The sequence below is a fragment of the Pelodiscus sinensis genome, chromosome 25 (assembly GCF_052426305.1).
Source record: "Pelodiscus sinensis isolate ZL-2025 chromosome 25, ASM5242630v1, whole genome shotgun sequence".
In the NCBI taxonomy this organism is placed as follows: domain Eukaryota; kingdom Metazoa; phylum Chordata; order Testudines; family Trionychidae; genus Pelodiscus; species Pelodiscus sinensis.
In genome coordinates, this window is record NC_143076.1 from 17,615,204 (window position 1) to 17,633,622 (window position 18,419).

General features: G+C 49.4%; 1 protein-coding gene across 1 annotated transcript in view; it reads left to right on the forward strand.

The window, feature by feature from the left end:
* GRIK4 (glutamate ionotropic receptor kainate type subunit 4) overlaps positions 1 to 18,419 on the forward strand; it is a 368,975-nt gene that overhangs the window by 282,264 nt on the left and 68,292 nt on the right. The window contains exon 8 of the mRNA XM_075909747.2: positions 16,123 to 16,284. Coding sequence (XP_075765862.1) covers positions 16,123 to 16,284 — 162 coding nt within the window. The remainder of the gene's footprint in view (positions 1 to 16,122; positions 16,285 to 18,419) is intronic.

Here is an 18,419-nt window from a genome sequence, read left to right on the forward strand (position 1 = left end):
CTGGAGGGATTATCAAGCCGCTAATGAACCCACTGAGGTTTTGCAATCACTGCCTAATAGAAAAGATAAAATCGCTGTGAACTGTTCTCTCCGAGGGCAAGCTGAAGGCTGGTTTAAATGGCGGAAGGACCTGCCAAAAGAGGACACGGATATGAAACTAATGGGAGCCGGGGAAAATAATCAGCGCTAAGAGACGTAACGGAGGGGAAGGGGGTGTCGGAGGCTGAGTTATGCACTGGCAGGAGGAGCTGGAGGGCGTATCCCAGGGCAATAAACTCATTCGAGCTATTGCCATCAGAGCTTCCTGAAAGCTGGGCAGTTTACACCTCGGCGTTATTGCTTTTCTCCTTTGGAGGCAGGTTGCTGGGACTGCCCAGCTTTTGAACGCAGAGCGGTTCGCGTTGGGAGGCTGGCGGCTGCATGCAATGATCAGTGAGTCACAGAGCTTAAACGCTGCTAATTAGTCAATGCAGCAGGGAGGAAGTTTGGCATGGGGAAGCAGATGCCAACCTCCAGAAGAAGGTTGTAGCAGCTAAAGAAAGAATCTCCCAGGACTCTACAGGCCGAGGGCTAGATGCGAGGGCTCTGAGAGGAATGAATACCTTCGGGAATAACTTACGGGACGCTGTGAATTCATTTTCAGCTTTCTCCATCGTCTTTGTCACCAGGAGGGGTTTGGCCATGTTTCCCTCACGCTTGGCCAGGAATCAGAATATATCTACTGCAAGAGTTTATGTGTGGCGCGTTCCGTCCGTAGAGCTTCAAAGCAGGCAGCATCACCGGGACCCTGGACAAGTTGCGGAGGCTCCTGGCTCTGGGCTCCTGGAAGAGGCAGGGCCTCAGGTGGAAGGGGCAGGTCCAGGCGGACCAGCCCTCAGCACCTCCCAGATCATGCCGGGCCCCCCTCAGCCCTCAGAGCTGCCTGGAGCACGCTGCATGGGGCTCCGGCGGAGATTTAAAGGGCCCACAGATCCAGACGCTGCTGCTACCACAGTCGTGATGGCCCTGAGCCCTTTTGAATTGATGGGCCCTGGAGCAGTTGCCCCCTTTGCCCCATCTGCTGCTGGGCCTGCATCTCTGCATTTCAGGTGTGGAAACTGAGGCACAGAGCGGGATGAGTTACCCACGGTCCTTCAGCAGCTCAGCAACAGTGCTGGGAGTAGAACCAAGGTTTCTATTCATTCCTGGTCCTGGTCCTGGTCCTGTCTTTTGACCTGCACTCCTCCTACCCCGCTGCCCCCAGTTTTCAGTTGGCCATAGCTCCCTTGTTGGGGAAAGGGGGCAATCTTAAAAATACCATCTTGGCTAGCCCAGCAACAATAACGCTCTCAGGAACATCCTTTTTGTAATGAAACATCCATTCCAGTATCCTTGCCCAGATGGTCCCTGCCCCTCGCTACCTCTTCAGGGCTGTGTCTAGACTGCATCCCTTTCCCATAAAAGGGATGCAAATTAGACATATCGCAATTGCAAATGAAGCAGAGATTTAAATCCCCCCCCCCACTTCATTTGCATAAAAATGGCTGCCGCTTTTTTCCAGCTCGGCGCTTTGCCGGAAAAAAGCGCCAATCTCTTAAAATAAGGAATAAGGGATCCTTCGGAAAAGGCTTTATTTCCGAAAGATCCGCGTCGAGACTGGCGCTTTTTTCTGGCAAAGCTCCGAGCTGGAAAAAAGCGGCAGCCATTTTTATGCTAACGAAGTGGGGGAGATTTAAATCCCCGCTTCATTTGCAATTGCGATATGTCTAATTTGCATCCCTTTTACGAAAAAGGGTTGCAGTCTAGACACAGCCAAAGTGTTATACACCGGAAGGCTTTTCACCTTCCCCCCAGAGTCATTGCTACTCTGTGCATATGTACACATTTGTCAAGCACTTTGATTTTTTTTTACGATGAAAAGTGACCACGTAAATGTGAACGAACAGGGAGGAGAACCAGAGCCCTGAGCTGGAAATATGGCTGCTTCACATGGTTACAAACAACTATCGGCCTCCCCTGCCCTCCACGTGTCTGAAAGATGCAAGGCGAGACTGTGCCTTTAGCATGTGTAATGTCAGGATGTAAGCGAGTAGTCTAGTACTCAACTACTTGCTCCCTCCCCCTTGCTGCCTCTGTATCAGAGGCAGCAAGGGGGGAGTAGGAGCCAGTGCTGCCCCCTCCCCCACTGCTGCCTCTGTTAGATATGCTCATGTGGGTATGCTTATGTGAGTATGCTGCCGAAGTCTCAGTCTAGTCATCATGTCTTACATTCCTAATTTTAAAAAATGTGTTTGGCAGAGAAATTTGACTTAATAACCATTTGTGGGGGCAGGGGGAAATAGAGACATGTTGGCATTTGATTTATAAGAAGAAGAACGGTGCGTCTAGAGTATTTGCAGATAAGCTACCGTGAATTGCAAGGAAATAATTGCATGTCCTAGCCCTGGAAATGTTTGAAACCACCAGAGCAGATCACAAGAGGCTTTGGATGTCTCCAAAACCCTGTGATAGAATTAATTCCTTGTAGCTCATTAATTCCATGTAGCTGCAGCTTCTTATTGTTGTTGTTGCCCTTTCTAAAAAAATATGTATAATATATGGACCCGAGGCTGGATTTAAATATCAAAACGTTTATCAGGGAGATTAGATGGGAATAATTGAAACTGTTAACATTATGAATACAAGAAGGAAGGTGTGAAGGAATTTTAGTAGAGCCTGGAGTCAGACAGTATATTCATTGTATGTTGTTTTGTTCCTTGACAGTATTGTGTGGTGTTGCTATGCTCTGATAATTGCTCCTTTCTTCCATTGCCAGAGTTGACATAAATCTGCGGGGCTTTTTTCAGTGAAGGGAAAAGATACTTCTATGTATAGGCTCAGATTTTCAAAGCTGCCCAATTGGTTTGGATGCCCAGTTCAAAATAAATGGAAATCAGTGTCTAAATCCCCTAGACCAGTGTTTCTCAACCAATGGTACGAGTACCCTTAGGGGTACTTGAGAGATGTCTGGTGGGGACTTCAACACAACTGAAATTTGGAGAAAACTGAATTTTTGTTGTAAGTTTTACAGCGCTTTATTATTGTTTTACTTTTTATATCCCAAAATGTCATCGCCTGCCTGGCTACGATTAAGTTGCTTAAACAAATGTGTTGCAATAGTAGGAAAAAATTGTGTGTCTGAAAACTGTAGGTACTGGGGGTAATTCCAATTTTACTTTTTTTTAAAGGAGTACTTTATAAAAAAAGATTGAGAAGCACTGCCCTAGACAGCTTCGAAAAATTCCACTTTAGTTTGTAAATTCCTTTGCCTCTTTCGTTTATCTCATGCCTGCCTCCGGAAGGCTCAGAAAGTGGCAGAGTGAATTAAGATACTAGACTGAGAATGGAGAGACTAGATTTTTATTCCTAGCTCTAACATTGACCTGCCATGTGACTCTGGGCAAGATACTTCACTTCTCACTGCCTGTTTCTCCTTCCACTCTTTGCCTGACATGTCTTTTTAGGCTGTAAACTCCTTGATATGACGTTTGAATCATACTATGCATTTGTCCGGTGCCTTGCATGATGGGGCCCTGATCTTACTTGTACTGCGATAATAAAAAAAAGATGACGATAGAGAGAGGCCTGAATGAAACTGATATCGACATCCTTCCAAACTGGATTTTTGCAGAGGCAATCTCGAATGCCTGTCTTGGGTGGAGTTCATTCCAGTGCAAAGGGTCCAAAAAAGGCCCTTTGTGCCATGTCAATTTTTTCCTTTTATGAGTGTAAATGGTACATAGGGTCATGGGTCACTACTCCGCTTGGGGTGAATGGCCCCCATCAGGTCTAAAAAAAGACAACACAGTTAAAATACAAATGGCACAAAGCATCACTTACAATTCAAATCGCATGAGGCAAGAGTCAGCCATGGAGGGAAGTCTCTGAGGCTCATGGAGGAAGGTCTCTGTACCCCTTGTTGGCATAACTAAGACTATAGCTGAGCATAACTTTGTTGTGCTTTGAAAAGTATTTAACTTCTTTCCCCTCCAGTATGTTTAATTTGGCAATGGCCTCATAACCTACTGTTCCCAGGCCAAAGGAGAAATGTTGGGGTGCCATCAGAGACAGCAAGAGACTTCTCTCCAGACTTGGGGCCTGAAAGAAAGCTCTTGATGGGGCATTTCCAGGCTGTCTCAGAGATTTAGACACACAATTTCCATTCATTTTAATGGAGGATGTGTCTAAATCCCTTAGGGTATGTCTACACTACAAAGTTAATTCGAACTAACAGCCGTTAGTTCGAATTAACTTTAATAGGGGCTACACATACAAACCGTTAGTTCAAATTTAAATCGAACTAGCGGAGCGCTTAATTCGAACTAGGTAAACCTCATTCTACGAGGACTAACGCCTAGTTCAAATTAAGTAGTTCAAATTAAGGGCTGTGTAGCCCCTTAATTCGAACTAGTGGGAGGCTAGCCCTCCCCATCTTGCCCTGGTGGCCACTCTGGGCACCACCAGGGAAACTCTTCTGCCCCCATCCCGGCCCTGGAGCCCTTAAACGGGCACGGTCTGGCTACGGTGCCCGTGCCAGGTGCAAGCCTGCCAGCACCCAGCCAGCAGACCCTGCACCTGGCATGGCATGAGCCAGCCACCCGCTGCCACCCAGCCCTCCGCCTCTTCCCAGGACCAGGCTGGCGGCTCCCAGGAGCCTGCCCAGGGCCATAAAAGATGGGCGCCCACCTGGTCTAGTGCAGAGATCGTGGACCTCATCGAGGTTTGGGAGGAAGCCTTCAAAGTCCACGATCTCCGCATTAGGCAGAGGAATGCGGCTGTCTAGGGCAGGAGAGCTGCCAGCCTGGCCACCCAGGAGCAGGTTTGCATGAAAATCAAGTTGTTCCAGTGAGACGCCGACCCTGAACCCTGATCTTAGAACATAAGAACATAAGAACGGCCGTACTGGGTCAGACCAAAGGTCCATCTAGCCCAGTAGCCTGTCTGCCGACAGCGGCCAAAACTAGGTACCCCGGAGGGTACCAAACACAATGATCAAGCAATTTGTCTCATGCCATCCATCTCCAGCCTTCCGCAAACAGAGGCCAGGGACACTGTTCCTACCCCCTGGCTAATAGCACTTCATGGACCCAACCTCCATAAATTTATCTAACTTCTCTTTAAACTTCTCTTTATAGTTCTAGCCTTCACAGCCTCCTGTGGAAAGGAGTTCCACAGGTTGACTATGTGCTGTGTGAAGAAGAACTTTCACTTATTAGTTTTAAACCTGCTGCCCATTAATTCCATTTGGTGTCCTCTAGTCCTTCTGTCCAGGCTGGGGATCGGGTCCCTTTAAGCACACCCCTCGGCTAGCCTGAGGCAGCAGCTCCACGCTCTAAGTCCTAACCTGATGCCCTGCCGGCACTGGTTCCGGCCAGCCTTAACTTCGGTTCAGGGTCCACTCAATGTGGACATGCTATTTCGAATTAGCAAAATGCTAATTCGAATTAGTTTTTAGGTCTAGTTGCACTAATTCGAATTAGCTTAATTCGAATTGTTAGTTCGAATTAGTGCTGTAGTGTAGACATATCCTTAATGACTTTGAAAAAACCTCACTTCCTCTTGTCTTAGACACAAAAAGACCTAATAGGTCCCTGGTGCGACTCCATTAAATTCAGTGGAGTTGCACCAGGGAGTTGCTTTTTGGTCCCAAGGGATCCAGCGTGTTTGGATGAACTTAGGAGCAAGATTGGAAGCTCTGGATGCTGTTCTGCTTAGAAATTCTGGGCCTTTTGAGATTCACCCGTTGATAAAGGTGATGATCCCAAGAAATCCTTTAGAAATGACTTTTGAAGGTCATTAAGACGACAGCTCCTAGACCGCTCAAACAACCAAAAATGTCTAAACGAGCCCACACACGCAGGGAAAAAGCCATAATTTGTCATTCAGATGACTTTCTTCTGCCAGGGAAATTGATTTTTTACTTGCAGCTTATTATACAGTATACTCAGTTAATATATTGTAAGCGAACTGAGCCATTCAAAAAAAAGCCATAAGGCATTTAGCATAATCCTGTACACTTTAGTGACCAAATAAATATGTTTTTAGAGCAACTCAAAAATGATTAATAGGCTCAGCAGTTCAGCATTTATAGACCCTGAAGGCAACAAAATCCACAAGAGGAAAGCATCGAATTCCAAATGCAGGTTTGCTCCTGGTGTTACACCGAACGTAGGACAGAGAGAGGACTAACATGCTTCACGGAGAAAGGGGCCTCAGGTTTATGTGGAACTGCTTGTCTTAAGGAACAAAGCTGTGCAAATTCAGATGTCCCATTCATAAAATGATCCAAGGGCCACGCACGGAAGGCTAGTGAAGTTACACTGATGTCTGGTGCTGTGTCCATTTTGTCCATTTTCATAGCTTGAGAAACTATAATCTTTAGAAAAGAGAAGACTGAGGGGGGACATGATAGCGGTTTTCAGGTGTCTAAAAGGGTGTCATAAGGAGGAGGGAGAAAACTTGTTCATCTTGGCCTCTGAGGATAGAACAAGAGGCAATGGGCTTAAACTGCAGCAAGGGAGGTTTAGGTTGAACATTAGGAAAAAGTTCCTAACTGTCAGGATAGTCAAACACTGGAATAAATTGCCCAGGGAGGTTGTGGAATCCCCATCTCTGGAGATATTTAAGAGTAGGTTAGATAAATGTCTATCAGGGATGGTCTAGACAGTCCTGCCATGGGGGCAGGGGACTGGACTCGATGACCTCTTGAGGGCCCTTCCAGTCCTAGTATTTTATGATTCTGTGATTCTATGAAACAGGGCTGGAAGTGCAATCCTCTGCACTAAAATGGGGATAATAATAGTGGAAGTGTCCCCCCCTTCGTTAACCTCAGCTGGTGTAAATTATCATTAAAGTCAATCGAGAGATGCCAGTTTATAGTAGCTGAGGATCCGTCCCCATGCTGATAAAGTACTTTCAGATCCTCGCATGAAAGCTGCTGTGTAACTTCAAAGTACATAAATTGTTAACCCAAATCCTTACGTAGCTTTTGCTTGGGCAAAACCGCTAGTGAATTCAATGGAGGTTGTGCCTCAGAGAAGAATGATAAGGAATCTGGGATCTGAGCCATTACTAAATACCCTTCCAGCCCCCCTCTCCTTCCCCGATGAAAAGCAAAGTCCAAGATCCACACGCACGGAAAGACCAAACAAGAAGCAAGTATGTTCTAGTCTCACAGGGCAGCTCCCCAGCTGTAGTAAATCAACCCAGCGCCACTAAAGTCAACGAGCCAGATCTGAAGCTGGGGCAGATCAGAGCGAAGTCGCTAGAGTTTGGCTACTTTGTGCCTTCTGAGGATCTGGCCCGTAATCTAATCTCAGACACCAGCGGAGCCAACAGCCTCCGCAGGGGCCCCAGACAAGGTGGGGAGGGGCGGGGCCATGCTTGGGGAAGGGGCGGGGCCAAGGGCAGAATGGGGCGGGGCCAAGGACAGCCAATCCTTAGCACTGCTCAGAGCATGGAACATGGTGAGCTGGCTGATTTAAAGGACCTGGAGGAGGAGGAGCTGTAGTCGTGGTCAGAGCTCTGGGCTCCTTTGAATTACTGGGCCACAGGGCAATTTCCGCCCCCTCTTCTCCCGCCCCTCGCCTCGCCTCGGTCAGGGAGCTTGTCAGACCCGGACAGCAGCAGCAACACTACTTGAGGACCATTTAAAGGCTACTAATCAGCAAATCTGGAAATCCAATAAAGCCCTCCGAGTAATCAATAGGGGAAGATACATGTGTGTGTCAAGGTCTCAGTGTCACCAAAATCAAAAAGAGCAAATCCTGCCAAGACTTCCCAGGGTGGAGGCAGGCGCCCCGTTTCTTTGCATCGTGGGTAACCTGGCTGATTAAAAGCGTGATAAGAATCTTGTAAAGGAGAGAGATTCCGTGCATGGGAAAGGGACTCAGAACAATATTGCCAGCCAAATTGATAGAAATGGAAGGAACTCAATAGCTGGCACAGAGAACCTAACAATAGCAAACTGTCCTTCTCGACGTTAAGAGATAAGCAATTACCAGAAGCCAATCACGGACGTGATCAGCAGCATGACAATGCAGATAAATCCCAAGGCTTCTGAGCCGTGAGTTTAAAATACGTTTACTTGTCATCAGGTTATTAAAATGGCAATCGGACGACTCTGCCTAATGCCTTTCGACCAAGGCTCTTGAATCTCTTTGTAAATATTAATTATCTCATCTCCCTGGTGAGCTCAGTAGTGGGCAAAGGGGGCAATAGAGAGAGTAACGGTGATCTGACGAAGGTCACAGAACCCGGGCGGGGAATAAAACCCAGGGGTACTGACTTCTGGTCCATGCACCTACACGCTGCTCAGTCCTCCCTCTTCCTGTTAGTGGTAACCCATAGTGTGCGGATCTCGTGGGGAGGAGGTGAGGCACGTCTTAGACTGGAATCAGTCAAAGGAACATCCTAAGACCACCATCAAGCTTGAGTGTTACACTGAGGCAGGGTGTCTGGTGGTGAGAGGAGACCTGGAATTGACTCTCTTGTTCTGTCCTTGCCTCTGCCATTGGGAATGGGGACAAGTCGTTTAGGCCCAGAACCTCCGAGATATTTAGGCTTCTATCTGATTTCTATGGAAGGTGGGAATCTAAATTCCATTGAGTATCGGGACCGTCGGCGCCAATTCAGAAAAGCTGTTTAAATCTCATTGGTGATTTAACAGATTCGTGTCCGATCACAAATGGGGCGGAGCAAAGTTTCTGCTCACCCTGAGCGTCTTTACTGTGATGCTAGAGGAAGCCTTCTATGGCTCTTCAAATGGCATCTTCATACACTTGCCCGCTGCCTAGCTCTTTAATCTCTCTCAACGCAGATAGCAAGGTGATGGGAGCATTGATCTGGGAGCTGCTCTATGCCCATGAGTGAGCCTTGTGACACACTGAAGCAGCACAAGGCCTGGTCTGCACCACAGCAGAAGGTCGACTTAAGATCTGCAACTCCAGATGCATTAATTACATAGCTGCAGTCGACACATCTTAAATCATGTTTCTGTGCCGTACACACAGCAGGAGGTCAATGGGAGCAAACACTCCCTTCACTCCTTGTGCGGAGTAGGAGTACCACACCAACAGGAGCACCCTCTGAGTTTGATTTAGTGGGTCTATACTAGACCCACTAAATCAAACCCCGGAAGATCAACTGCGGCAGCATTGATCTTCCATGTAACGTAGATAGGGCCCAAGAGCTCACAAACTGCTTTGCTTTGGTGGCTCATGACTTTGGCCTTATCATCAGCTGAATGAAAATTGAGGATCTGTATCAGCTAGTGCCTCGGAAACTTTAAGAAGATCCAGCAGTAAGCTTGGAAGGTCGCACGCACCCAGCCATCAAGCTGTTCACTTATCTCGGGAGCATGTTAAATAACGAAGCGACAGTCAATCACGAAGTGGATGTGTGACTTGAGAAAGCCAACACTGCACACAGTTTCCTCCAGCGCAAAACCTGGAAGCAGCATGGAATATGTCTGCAGACAGAAATCCAAGCGTCTAATGCTGCGGTCCTTGCGGCATTGTTCTACGGGTGTGCAAGAGGGCCAATTTAGCAATGGCACATTAAAAAGCTTGATCGCTTCCATTAGAGATGCCCATGACAACTGCTGAGTATCAAGCGGCAGGACCAGGTATCCAACACAGAAGCCTTAGCAAAAGCTGGTACAATTGGATTCCAGGCTCATTTGATTTGTATCCAACTGAGAGGGATCGGTCATGTCTTTCATATGCCAGAGACTCGTCTAGTAAAACAAATGTTATATTCATAATTAAGCTCTGGCAACTGTAAGCAAAGAGGGCCGATTCAGAGATGCTCTGAAACAAAAGCAGCGCCAGGGAAATATTTCTGCGTCAGCCTGCGAGTCTGAGCGCATGGTGCCACATCCTAAGGGTGGGCGTCCAGGGCGTGTGGAGGAAACTCTTGGGTAGCAGGCGGCACCTCACCAGGCATAGAAAGAAAGTTCCACTCGCTTAACTCAAAGCAGGGAAGTAGCTTTGTGATCAGTGCGGTAAATACGGTTCTTCCCAAATTGCTCTCTGGCGCCATGCGGAGACCCATTAGTCCAAGCTGTGATTGTCGATGTGGTTCTTGAAATTGGAGTGACTGGTGTTACTAATTGAGCCTCATTGATTTCAGTGGCATTTAAGTAGGTGTTTGTGTGGTCCAGTGGTGAGCATTAGAGGTCCCCTTCTTTGTCGGGCCACGGAGGCTATAGATTGTAATAGTGCCCAGCTACAGAGCCAGGCTTCTTAGCTTATGATTTCAGCTCTGGAGGTTCCCAGTTCAATCCCTGCTGGTCACATTTAATGCTAAGTAGCTGTCTTCAGTGCACTGCTGAAGAGCAAAGGACTTAAGCACATGTTTAACTTTACGCACTTGCTTAAATACATTGCTGAATTATGACCCCACTAAAGTAAAAGAAAACTTTTCCATTATTTCCATTATTTCAACTGAAGCAGGATTGAGCCCTTAGCAACTGTGCCTCAATTTACCCATCTGCAGGATGGGTGTAATACCACCACTACCTGTTAGGGGTGACTGTGGAGTTTAATGAATAAACAGAGTGCTGTAAGAGACTATGCTGCAAGAACTAATGTGACAGCAGCATCTTTTTGCTGTTTTATTATAGAAGGAGAACGGCCGGACCTAGCCAGGTGGCAGTAGAGTTTAAAATAAAGCTTCCCTCGAGGCGGTACAGCGGCCATGTCTCCAGCGCTGGTTCAAATCAGCTCAGCCCCAATCTGGATCAGGCCCTTAATAGGTGTGTGTGAGTCAGAGACTCGCACTGAGCAAGAGGCTCAAAGTTGGTGATGGATTTCTATGGCCCAGCAATGGAGAAGGTGCCCTGTGCTCCTCAAACTCATCAGGCACAGCTGGGCATGACATGAAGTTCAAGCTCACCATGCTGAGTATGTGATTTACAGAGGCTGGCTGTGCTGCTTTTATTAGGCAGCTTCTCCGGGTGAAATAAAGGTTTTGGTCCCTCCAAAGGTTTGCCCGGTGCCGTAAAGTTTGACGGCATGGCGTACAGACACCCAGCCTGTAATAATTCCTGTAATGCTGTCTTCCAGGGAACCCCTTTCTAGTTTAATGGGGGCCCTGAGCTTTGCAAATAAAGAGTTCCATGTAATTGCTAAGTGATTTAACCGGACTCATTTTGTGGTTAAAGCCATGGGCTGGACGTCAGGAGTTCTATTCCCTGACGTTGCTACGGATGCTCTTGCAAAGCCACTGGCTCGGCCAACGTTTTCGAGAGGTTCCACCGATTGGGGTGCTCAGGGTTTGATTTTCTGACCTCCAGCTTCCTCTCTCCCACCCCATCAAGTTGAATCAGGTGCCTAAGAATGAGCGGCCACTAGACATTTTTGGCCTTGACTTCTCTGTGCCTCGCTTCCCCTCCGAGTAAGAGGACGATCAATAACGCCAGTGCTGTCATTTGCACCTGCTTGTGGGGTCACCTGGTACCCCAGTGACCAAAGACATCTCTTTCTTGTGTGAGTGCACGTGGTTGGGAAAGCAGACATGGCAGAGTTCTTGTCCTGAGAGAGGTCTGGGGAGTGCAGAGCGGCTGTGAAGGACAAAGGACCCTGTCTCTGGCCACGGTGATCGATCAGTGAGAGACAGGGTAGAAGAGGGGGCTGGGATGGCAGGTTTCAGGGCTCAGAGGATCCCACTAAATGGAATTTGCTGACAGGTATGAATGAGTCTCCCAGCAGCTCCTTGCTCTTGGGAGCGATTACATGACATGCAGCCTTCCAGCCTGCCCTCAGCACAGCCTGGAGAGAGCAAAGGCACATGTGACTCAGAGCGAGGAGCGACTGGAGGGCAGGCAGGGCCAACACACCAGTGGCATCCTCAAGGCAAGGATGCGTCTGGTTCATCCGTAAGCAACAGAGAAGTGCTGGGAGTGAACTGCATCCTAGCCCACACCCTCTCAAGAAAGGGGCTAGTCCACAGCTGGGTGGGTCCCAGCTGCAAATGTCGGATCCAAACTTCCCCCACGGGATGGTAGTTCTCATCTCAGGCAGTGGTTTGGCCAACTCATACAGAACATGATGTGTGATGTAGCGTGGTATGCAGCATATTAGCCCTCCGGCTTGAAATGGTGTAGCAGCAGTGTTCCCTGTAAGCTGAGCACTTGGGCAGCTGCTCAAGAGAAATTGCAATGTTGCCCAGCTGATTAGCAGAGCGCTCACAGCCATCAGCATGTGTTTCTATTGGTGGTGCACATCTGCCTGTGCTTGGTGCATATAGCATCATTTATTCCACACATGGCTGGAAAAAATGTGAGGGAACATTGACAGCAATCAAACTGGGATTAGCAAACCCAAAGGATACATCTTCACTCTGAGTTCTTCTGGCAGAAAATATACTAATGAGGGACTCATCAGCATAAGTTGAAATCTCATTAGCATATTTTCTGCTGTTTCTTTTTGCTCAAAAAGAAGCAGTGTGGACAGGTTTTTTTTGGCGCAAAAACTCTGTTTTGCACAAGATTCTTATGCCTTTCTGGGACAGGCATAAGGATCTTGCAAAACCCCCCGTCCACACTGCTTCTTTTTGTGCAGAAACCCCTTGTGCAAAAAGAAACAGCAGAAAATATGCTAATGAGATCATGATTTATGCTAATGAGTCACTCATTAGCATATTTTCTGCCAAAAAAACTGTCAATGTAGATGAAGCCAAAGTGAGGAAGTATAATCCAGCAGTTTGGATTCTAGGCTGGGACCCGCGAGACCCAGCTTCAGTTCTGTGCTCTGCCACAAACTCCCTGGGTGGCTGTGGGCAAGTCACTTTGCCTCTCGGTGCCTCAGTTTCCCATAGGTACAGCAAGGATAACAGCATTGCCCACCCTCCAGGGATTGTGTGAGGATAAATACTGTAAAGTTTCTGTGGGACTCAGACATTATGGTAGTGCATGCCAGGTAAATACCGTAGATAAGAGAAGCGGTTGAGGTGAGATCATATTAGCTAATCCTGATCTAACGTGGACATTTTCTGTCGTGTCAACACCTTTATGCAGCGTCAACACCTTTTGCTTCTGTTTAGCAAGGTGAGGCTGGATGTAGGTTCAATCCTGGCTCTGCCCCGGACTCTGCATGCACGTGACTTTCCGCAAACCATGTATGGTCTCAGTTCTCCAGTTCTAAAATGGGGATAGTAATTCCCTTCCTCGTGGGGGTGTCATGGAGCTAAATCTATTCAGACACGTGAGGAGCTTGTGAGGGAGCAGAGAAAGGGGGGGTCCAGCATCCTAGGGGTTCAAGAAAGCCTCTGGGCCCAACTAGCCCTGCCGTGCTTTACCTGCCACAATGCCAGGCCTGGGGGGAGGAGAAAAGGAAGGTGCCTGGCTCCATTTAGGGCTGACTAGGGAGGAGGCAGGAGCCTGGTTCAGCAGTCTAAGAACACAAGCCAGAGCCTGCCAGCTCAGCAGCCATGAGAACAAGTAAGCCCCCAACCTCTGCTCCTCTGGGAAAAGGGGGGAAACCAATTGAGAAGCTAGACTCTCAGGACCCCCCCCCCCAAACTTAAGGACTTGAATAGGGAGGGGGTTGGAATTCCTGGGCCAGGGGGACAGCACTTCTCTAATGCCCCGCTTAACCAGTGACCTAACCACTAGGCTACTCAGCCGCTCGGGATCCAGCCACAGAAGAACCTAGCTAGCACCATCTCTGAGGGCAGCCACCCCCAGGTCCCCATTAGCCTTGCAACGGTGTGCGGAAAGCCTCCGAGCAGAACCGCTCCCGACGCAGCGAAGCCACTGAAAATCCACGCCTCCCCTTCGGCAGAGTGGAGCTGAGCGACGGGTCTCCAAGCTCTGGGAATCAGCTGGGTAGCGCGGGGCTTGAATTGTAAATGAGTTTTTGTTTGGAAAACGGTGGGTCTGAAAATGTCAAGTGGCCTCAACAGCCGTGTAAGAAATAAATAAATCAGGGACAGAGGCTAAACAGGCGGCTTCTAAATCAGTCAGGTGTTGTCACCTCTTTGCCCTCCACTGCTCCCCCGACCTTACCAAATCCCTCTGATTCCATTCCAAATAAAGCATCTTCTCCAGGGACTGCTTAATCCACATCCCGTTCTCGAGTCCACTCGCCGTTCGTTGACTCATTTGTGTGCGGGGTGCACCGAGTTGTCCCGAGAACAGCTGGAGAAAAACCTTTCTGAGAGAGGGCTGGGATTGGAGTCAGACCAGGGGGTAGAGGGTGGCTGGGCTGCTATCTGGGTGGATTTTAGGTGCAGGCCATGTGGTGCCCAGATATCAGGGTGATGGAAGCCCTCTGAATCTGATGGATAAGCAGAGACATTTTTAACAGATGGAGGTTAGCCTAGAAAAGTGGGAGGGGGGATTAGGGCTGGAGAAAGAGAGAGCCGTGGAGTGCAAAGTCTCAATGTAATTTGAGCTGGAAACGTCTTTTGTTAAACGTTAATTGGAGCGCATTTGTGTCTGTTTTGTCAGGGTGGCTAGGGGACTATTCAGCAAAGGAGGCAGTGGTTCCTAATGGTTAGAGCACTAGTTTGATGTTCAAGGCTCTGGCCTCAACTCTCCGCCACTGGTCTGCTGGGTGACCTTGGGCGAGTCGCATCCTCTTTGTGTACCTCAGTTTCCCTATCTGTAAAAGGGGGATCATGTTGCTGGCTGACTTTACAGAGTGCCTTGGGAACTGCAGATGAGAAGTGCTAAATAAAAGCTGGGTATTTGTATTGCTAGGGGACCAGGTCTGCAAGGTGCTGAATGCCCTCAAATCAGCACCACAGAGGCCAAACTTCTTTTTTAATTCACTGATTTTTGGTAGATCCGTCCTGAGGCACTTTTCAAGAGGCTGATTTTCATCAGTGCTGAGCACCTGTAGCTCCCACTGGCTTCAGCTGCAGATCTGCAGACACTTGGAACACGTGCCTCAGTTTCCCCCCCCCCACCACAATGAAACCAGCCAGCGCTCAGGACACCTCTCAGGTCAGGGCCCATTGAATCCCAAACATTTTGCCTTCCTGTCCACGGTTCCAGCTGGGCAGAGGGTGATGTTTTGCAGGGGGCGTGAGTGCCACGCTATCTGCATGTAGAATCTCCTCTAGCCCTGACTCTCGTTAGCCTTCGGCCCTTGTTCTGCAGGGCTGACAGGGGTTCAGTGTGTAAACGGATAACCTGTCAGGGAGATAATATCAGTCAGATGCATCCGTAGTTCACAGGTAATTTCATGTGACCTAAAGGTCATGCGTTTGAGCCCAAAAGACACTTAATCCTGTGTTGAATCTCATCCCCGTAGGAACTCACTGCTGGAGGAGCTGTGTCTCTGACACAGTGACATACTGGGTGTGTGAGCACACATGTGGCAGGGCTGGCTGGACGCTCCTATTCCACTGAGCCCACAGGAATTCATATTAGTGCTGGTCGGGGAAAGTAGCTTCCAAAGGTGTAACCGCTGCAACCAAAAAGAAAAAGTATTTAGTGACGAAGACACCTGTGTCGCCCAGTAAACGGGCTTTTTCTGGGACCACCGCTTCCCCTGTGGGTGTCAGTGGAATAAAACTCAACTGCTTTGCCTTGATTATTATGCATTAATTATATGGCTGGAGTACCCCAGAGCCCTGGAGGTGGAGCAGGCCATCACTGTGCTAGGCGCTATACAAGCACAGAAAAAAAATTCCCTGCCCATAAAGAGCTTGCTATCTACATAAAAATGTTTGGTCGTAACTGTCCATCTGAGGATCCCTATGAAGCTTCACTAGCTGTGTGCGGGAGGTGGTGTTTTCTCCTTTTACAGATGGACAAACTTCTGAGGCACAGAGAGATGGATTAAGTGACTTGATCAAGGTCATCCAGCAAGTCGATAGCAGAGCTAGGAAAAGACCAGAGACTTTCTGCCTCCAAGTCTCTGGCTCTAATCACAAGATCACCTGCCTTCCCCCCCAGTACCACAAAGGCAAAGGGCCTTGGGGTCTCATTGCCTCAAGTTTCCCTCAAGAAGTAGGGCGTCGAGCAAATTCCCTCTGACCAGCCGTGGGAGACAATCCAGGCTGGCCCTGTGCAGTGGGACTGGTTTTGTGAGAGCCTTTGAAGAATCTGCCTCTGTCTCCTAATGCTCTTTTCTGTTTGCTGGGATGCTCTAGGAGTTCTCGCTCCAGCAGCTGGACAGCTTTCTGGATGACCGAGTTAACATCCTGGGATTTTCCATCTTCAACCAGTCTCATGCTTTCTTCCAAGAGTTTGTCCAGAGCCTCAACCAGTCATGGCAGGAGAACTGTGACCATGCTCCCTTTACGGGGCCCGCAGTAAGTAAAACGACTCCCATCTTTGCACGTGTAACAGCAGTCAGAACCTGTCATGGGGTAGCCCGGGGCAAAGGAGATGCGCTAGCGGGTGAGGATTGAACAGGGGAAGGCAGTGAATGGAAGCAGCTGGAGAACTGGAGGCGGGGGCTGAGCCAAGCCGTGCAGGTGGGAGGCAGGTCAAAGGAGCAGCAGTGAGAACCCAGCAGGGTTGACTTTGCCTGTGGGTGTTGCTATGGAGGGGGAGGCGTTGCAAGCAGGGGCAGGAGCAGCCGGAACAAGCCGAGCAGCGTAGAGGTGGCGCTCAAAAGGAGGAGCCCCACTGAGAAGGTGAAGAGGCGTTGCCAGGTCGTGCAGCTGAGGAGAGAGCCTGGATTTTCGGTGCCACCCTCCCCCCCCAACTCACGCAGCTGAGGCCTTCCAAGTTGGACGGCAAGCTCTGGCAATTGTCCGTATTTCCGGCCTGCGAATGAACAACCCTGTAAATACAGGCCCTGCTGGCAGCCGGGCAGAGAGTTGCTGGGAGTCGGTAGCATCCATCAAGTCCTCCCTCTGCCGGCTCCCTTGGCTTCAGCAGGAGTTGCAAGCTGGTGTCTGGCAGAATTCAGCCCGGAGCTGAAGAGCTGCCCAGCTGAGGAGAAGCCCCGAGGCTGGTCCTAAGAGGTGGCGGGAGTGGGGAGGAGGAAGCTTGTTTGTGGGGAAGCTTTTCGGCGGCTGTGCAAAGTATGTTGCCCAGGAAGGGGGATGGGGAAGCAACCCCCAAGTAACCCTACTCCAGCCGGCCTGGGGAAGGCTGGGGCTGATTCCCTCCCCCACTCGCCGCCAGGATCAAGGCCCAGCCCCACCCCGGCCTCATGCCTAGGGGAGAGGGGGGGAATCAGTCCAGCCTTCCTTTGGCTGGCTAAAGCACAGGGGTGGAGGCTGGGGCAATGCACTGCTCCTGCCTCCCCCGACCAGCCAGAATCATCCCCATGGAGGACCATGGGACGGGAGGGGCTTTCACACCTTTCGCCCCCCCCCCCCCCGGCGTTATTATTGTAGCACGTACAGGCTCCAGCTGGGGGCAGAACCTCATTGCACTAGGCACAGTGTGCACATAGCAAGAGACAGCCCCTGCCCTGAAGAACTGTCAGTCTAAATAGCCAGGGGTAAAGGGTGGGAGAAAAGGATCATTGTTCCCATTTTGCACAGAGAGAGTGAGTAACAATATCTAGCTCATCTCACCTCAGAGCACTTTATCTAGGAGGTCAGTATCATTATCCCTGTTTTACGGGTGGGGAAACTGAGGCATGGGGTGACCCAACCAGTGGCAGAGCCAGGAATAGAATCCAAGTCTCTTAGCAGTCCAGTGCTCTAACTACTAGGCAACATCACCTCAGTGGGGCTGAATGATTTTTGCCATGTGTGTGGCAGTCTGGAAATGAATCTAGAGTCTGAGCTCCACGCCAGAGTTTTAACCCCAAGTTGGGATTGGTCCTGCCTTGGGAAGGGGGCTGAACTTGATGACTCCTGAGGTCTCTTCCAGCTCTATGATTCTATACCTCTCGGCTGTGTCTACACTGGCAAGTTATTCTGGAAAATCAGCCGCTTTTCCGGAAAAACTTGCCAGCTGTCTACACTGGCCGCTTGAATTTCCGCAAGAACACTGACGATCTCATGTAAAATTGTCAGTGCTTTTCTGGAAAAACTATGCAGCTCCCGCTCGGGCAAAAGTCTTTTTCCGGAAAACTGTTTCAGAAAAGGGCCAGTGTAAACAGCACAGTAGTGTTTTGCGCAAAAAAGCCCCGATCGCAAAAATGGCCATCGGGGCTTTTTTGCGGAAAAGCGCGTCTAGATCGGCCATGGACGCTTTTCTGCAAAAAGTGCTTTTCCGGAAAAGCGTCCTGCCAATTGTGACAGGGCGCCTGCCCTGCACTGGGCCTTTAAGCCCAAGGCTCAGGCCCGGAGCCTGAGGGAAGCTGGAAGACCAGCTGAGATGGTTAGGCTAATGAGCCCAGCTGCCAGCTATAAAAGGAGAGGCCCAGTTGCTGGAAGGGGAAGGGTAGGGCTGACTGCAGAGGCAGCAAGAGCTCCTGGGAGGGATACAGCTGCAGGAGAGGGAAGCTCTCCCTCAGCAGTTGCCGGGGACTCCAGGAGAG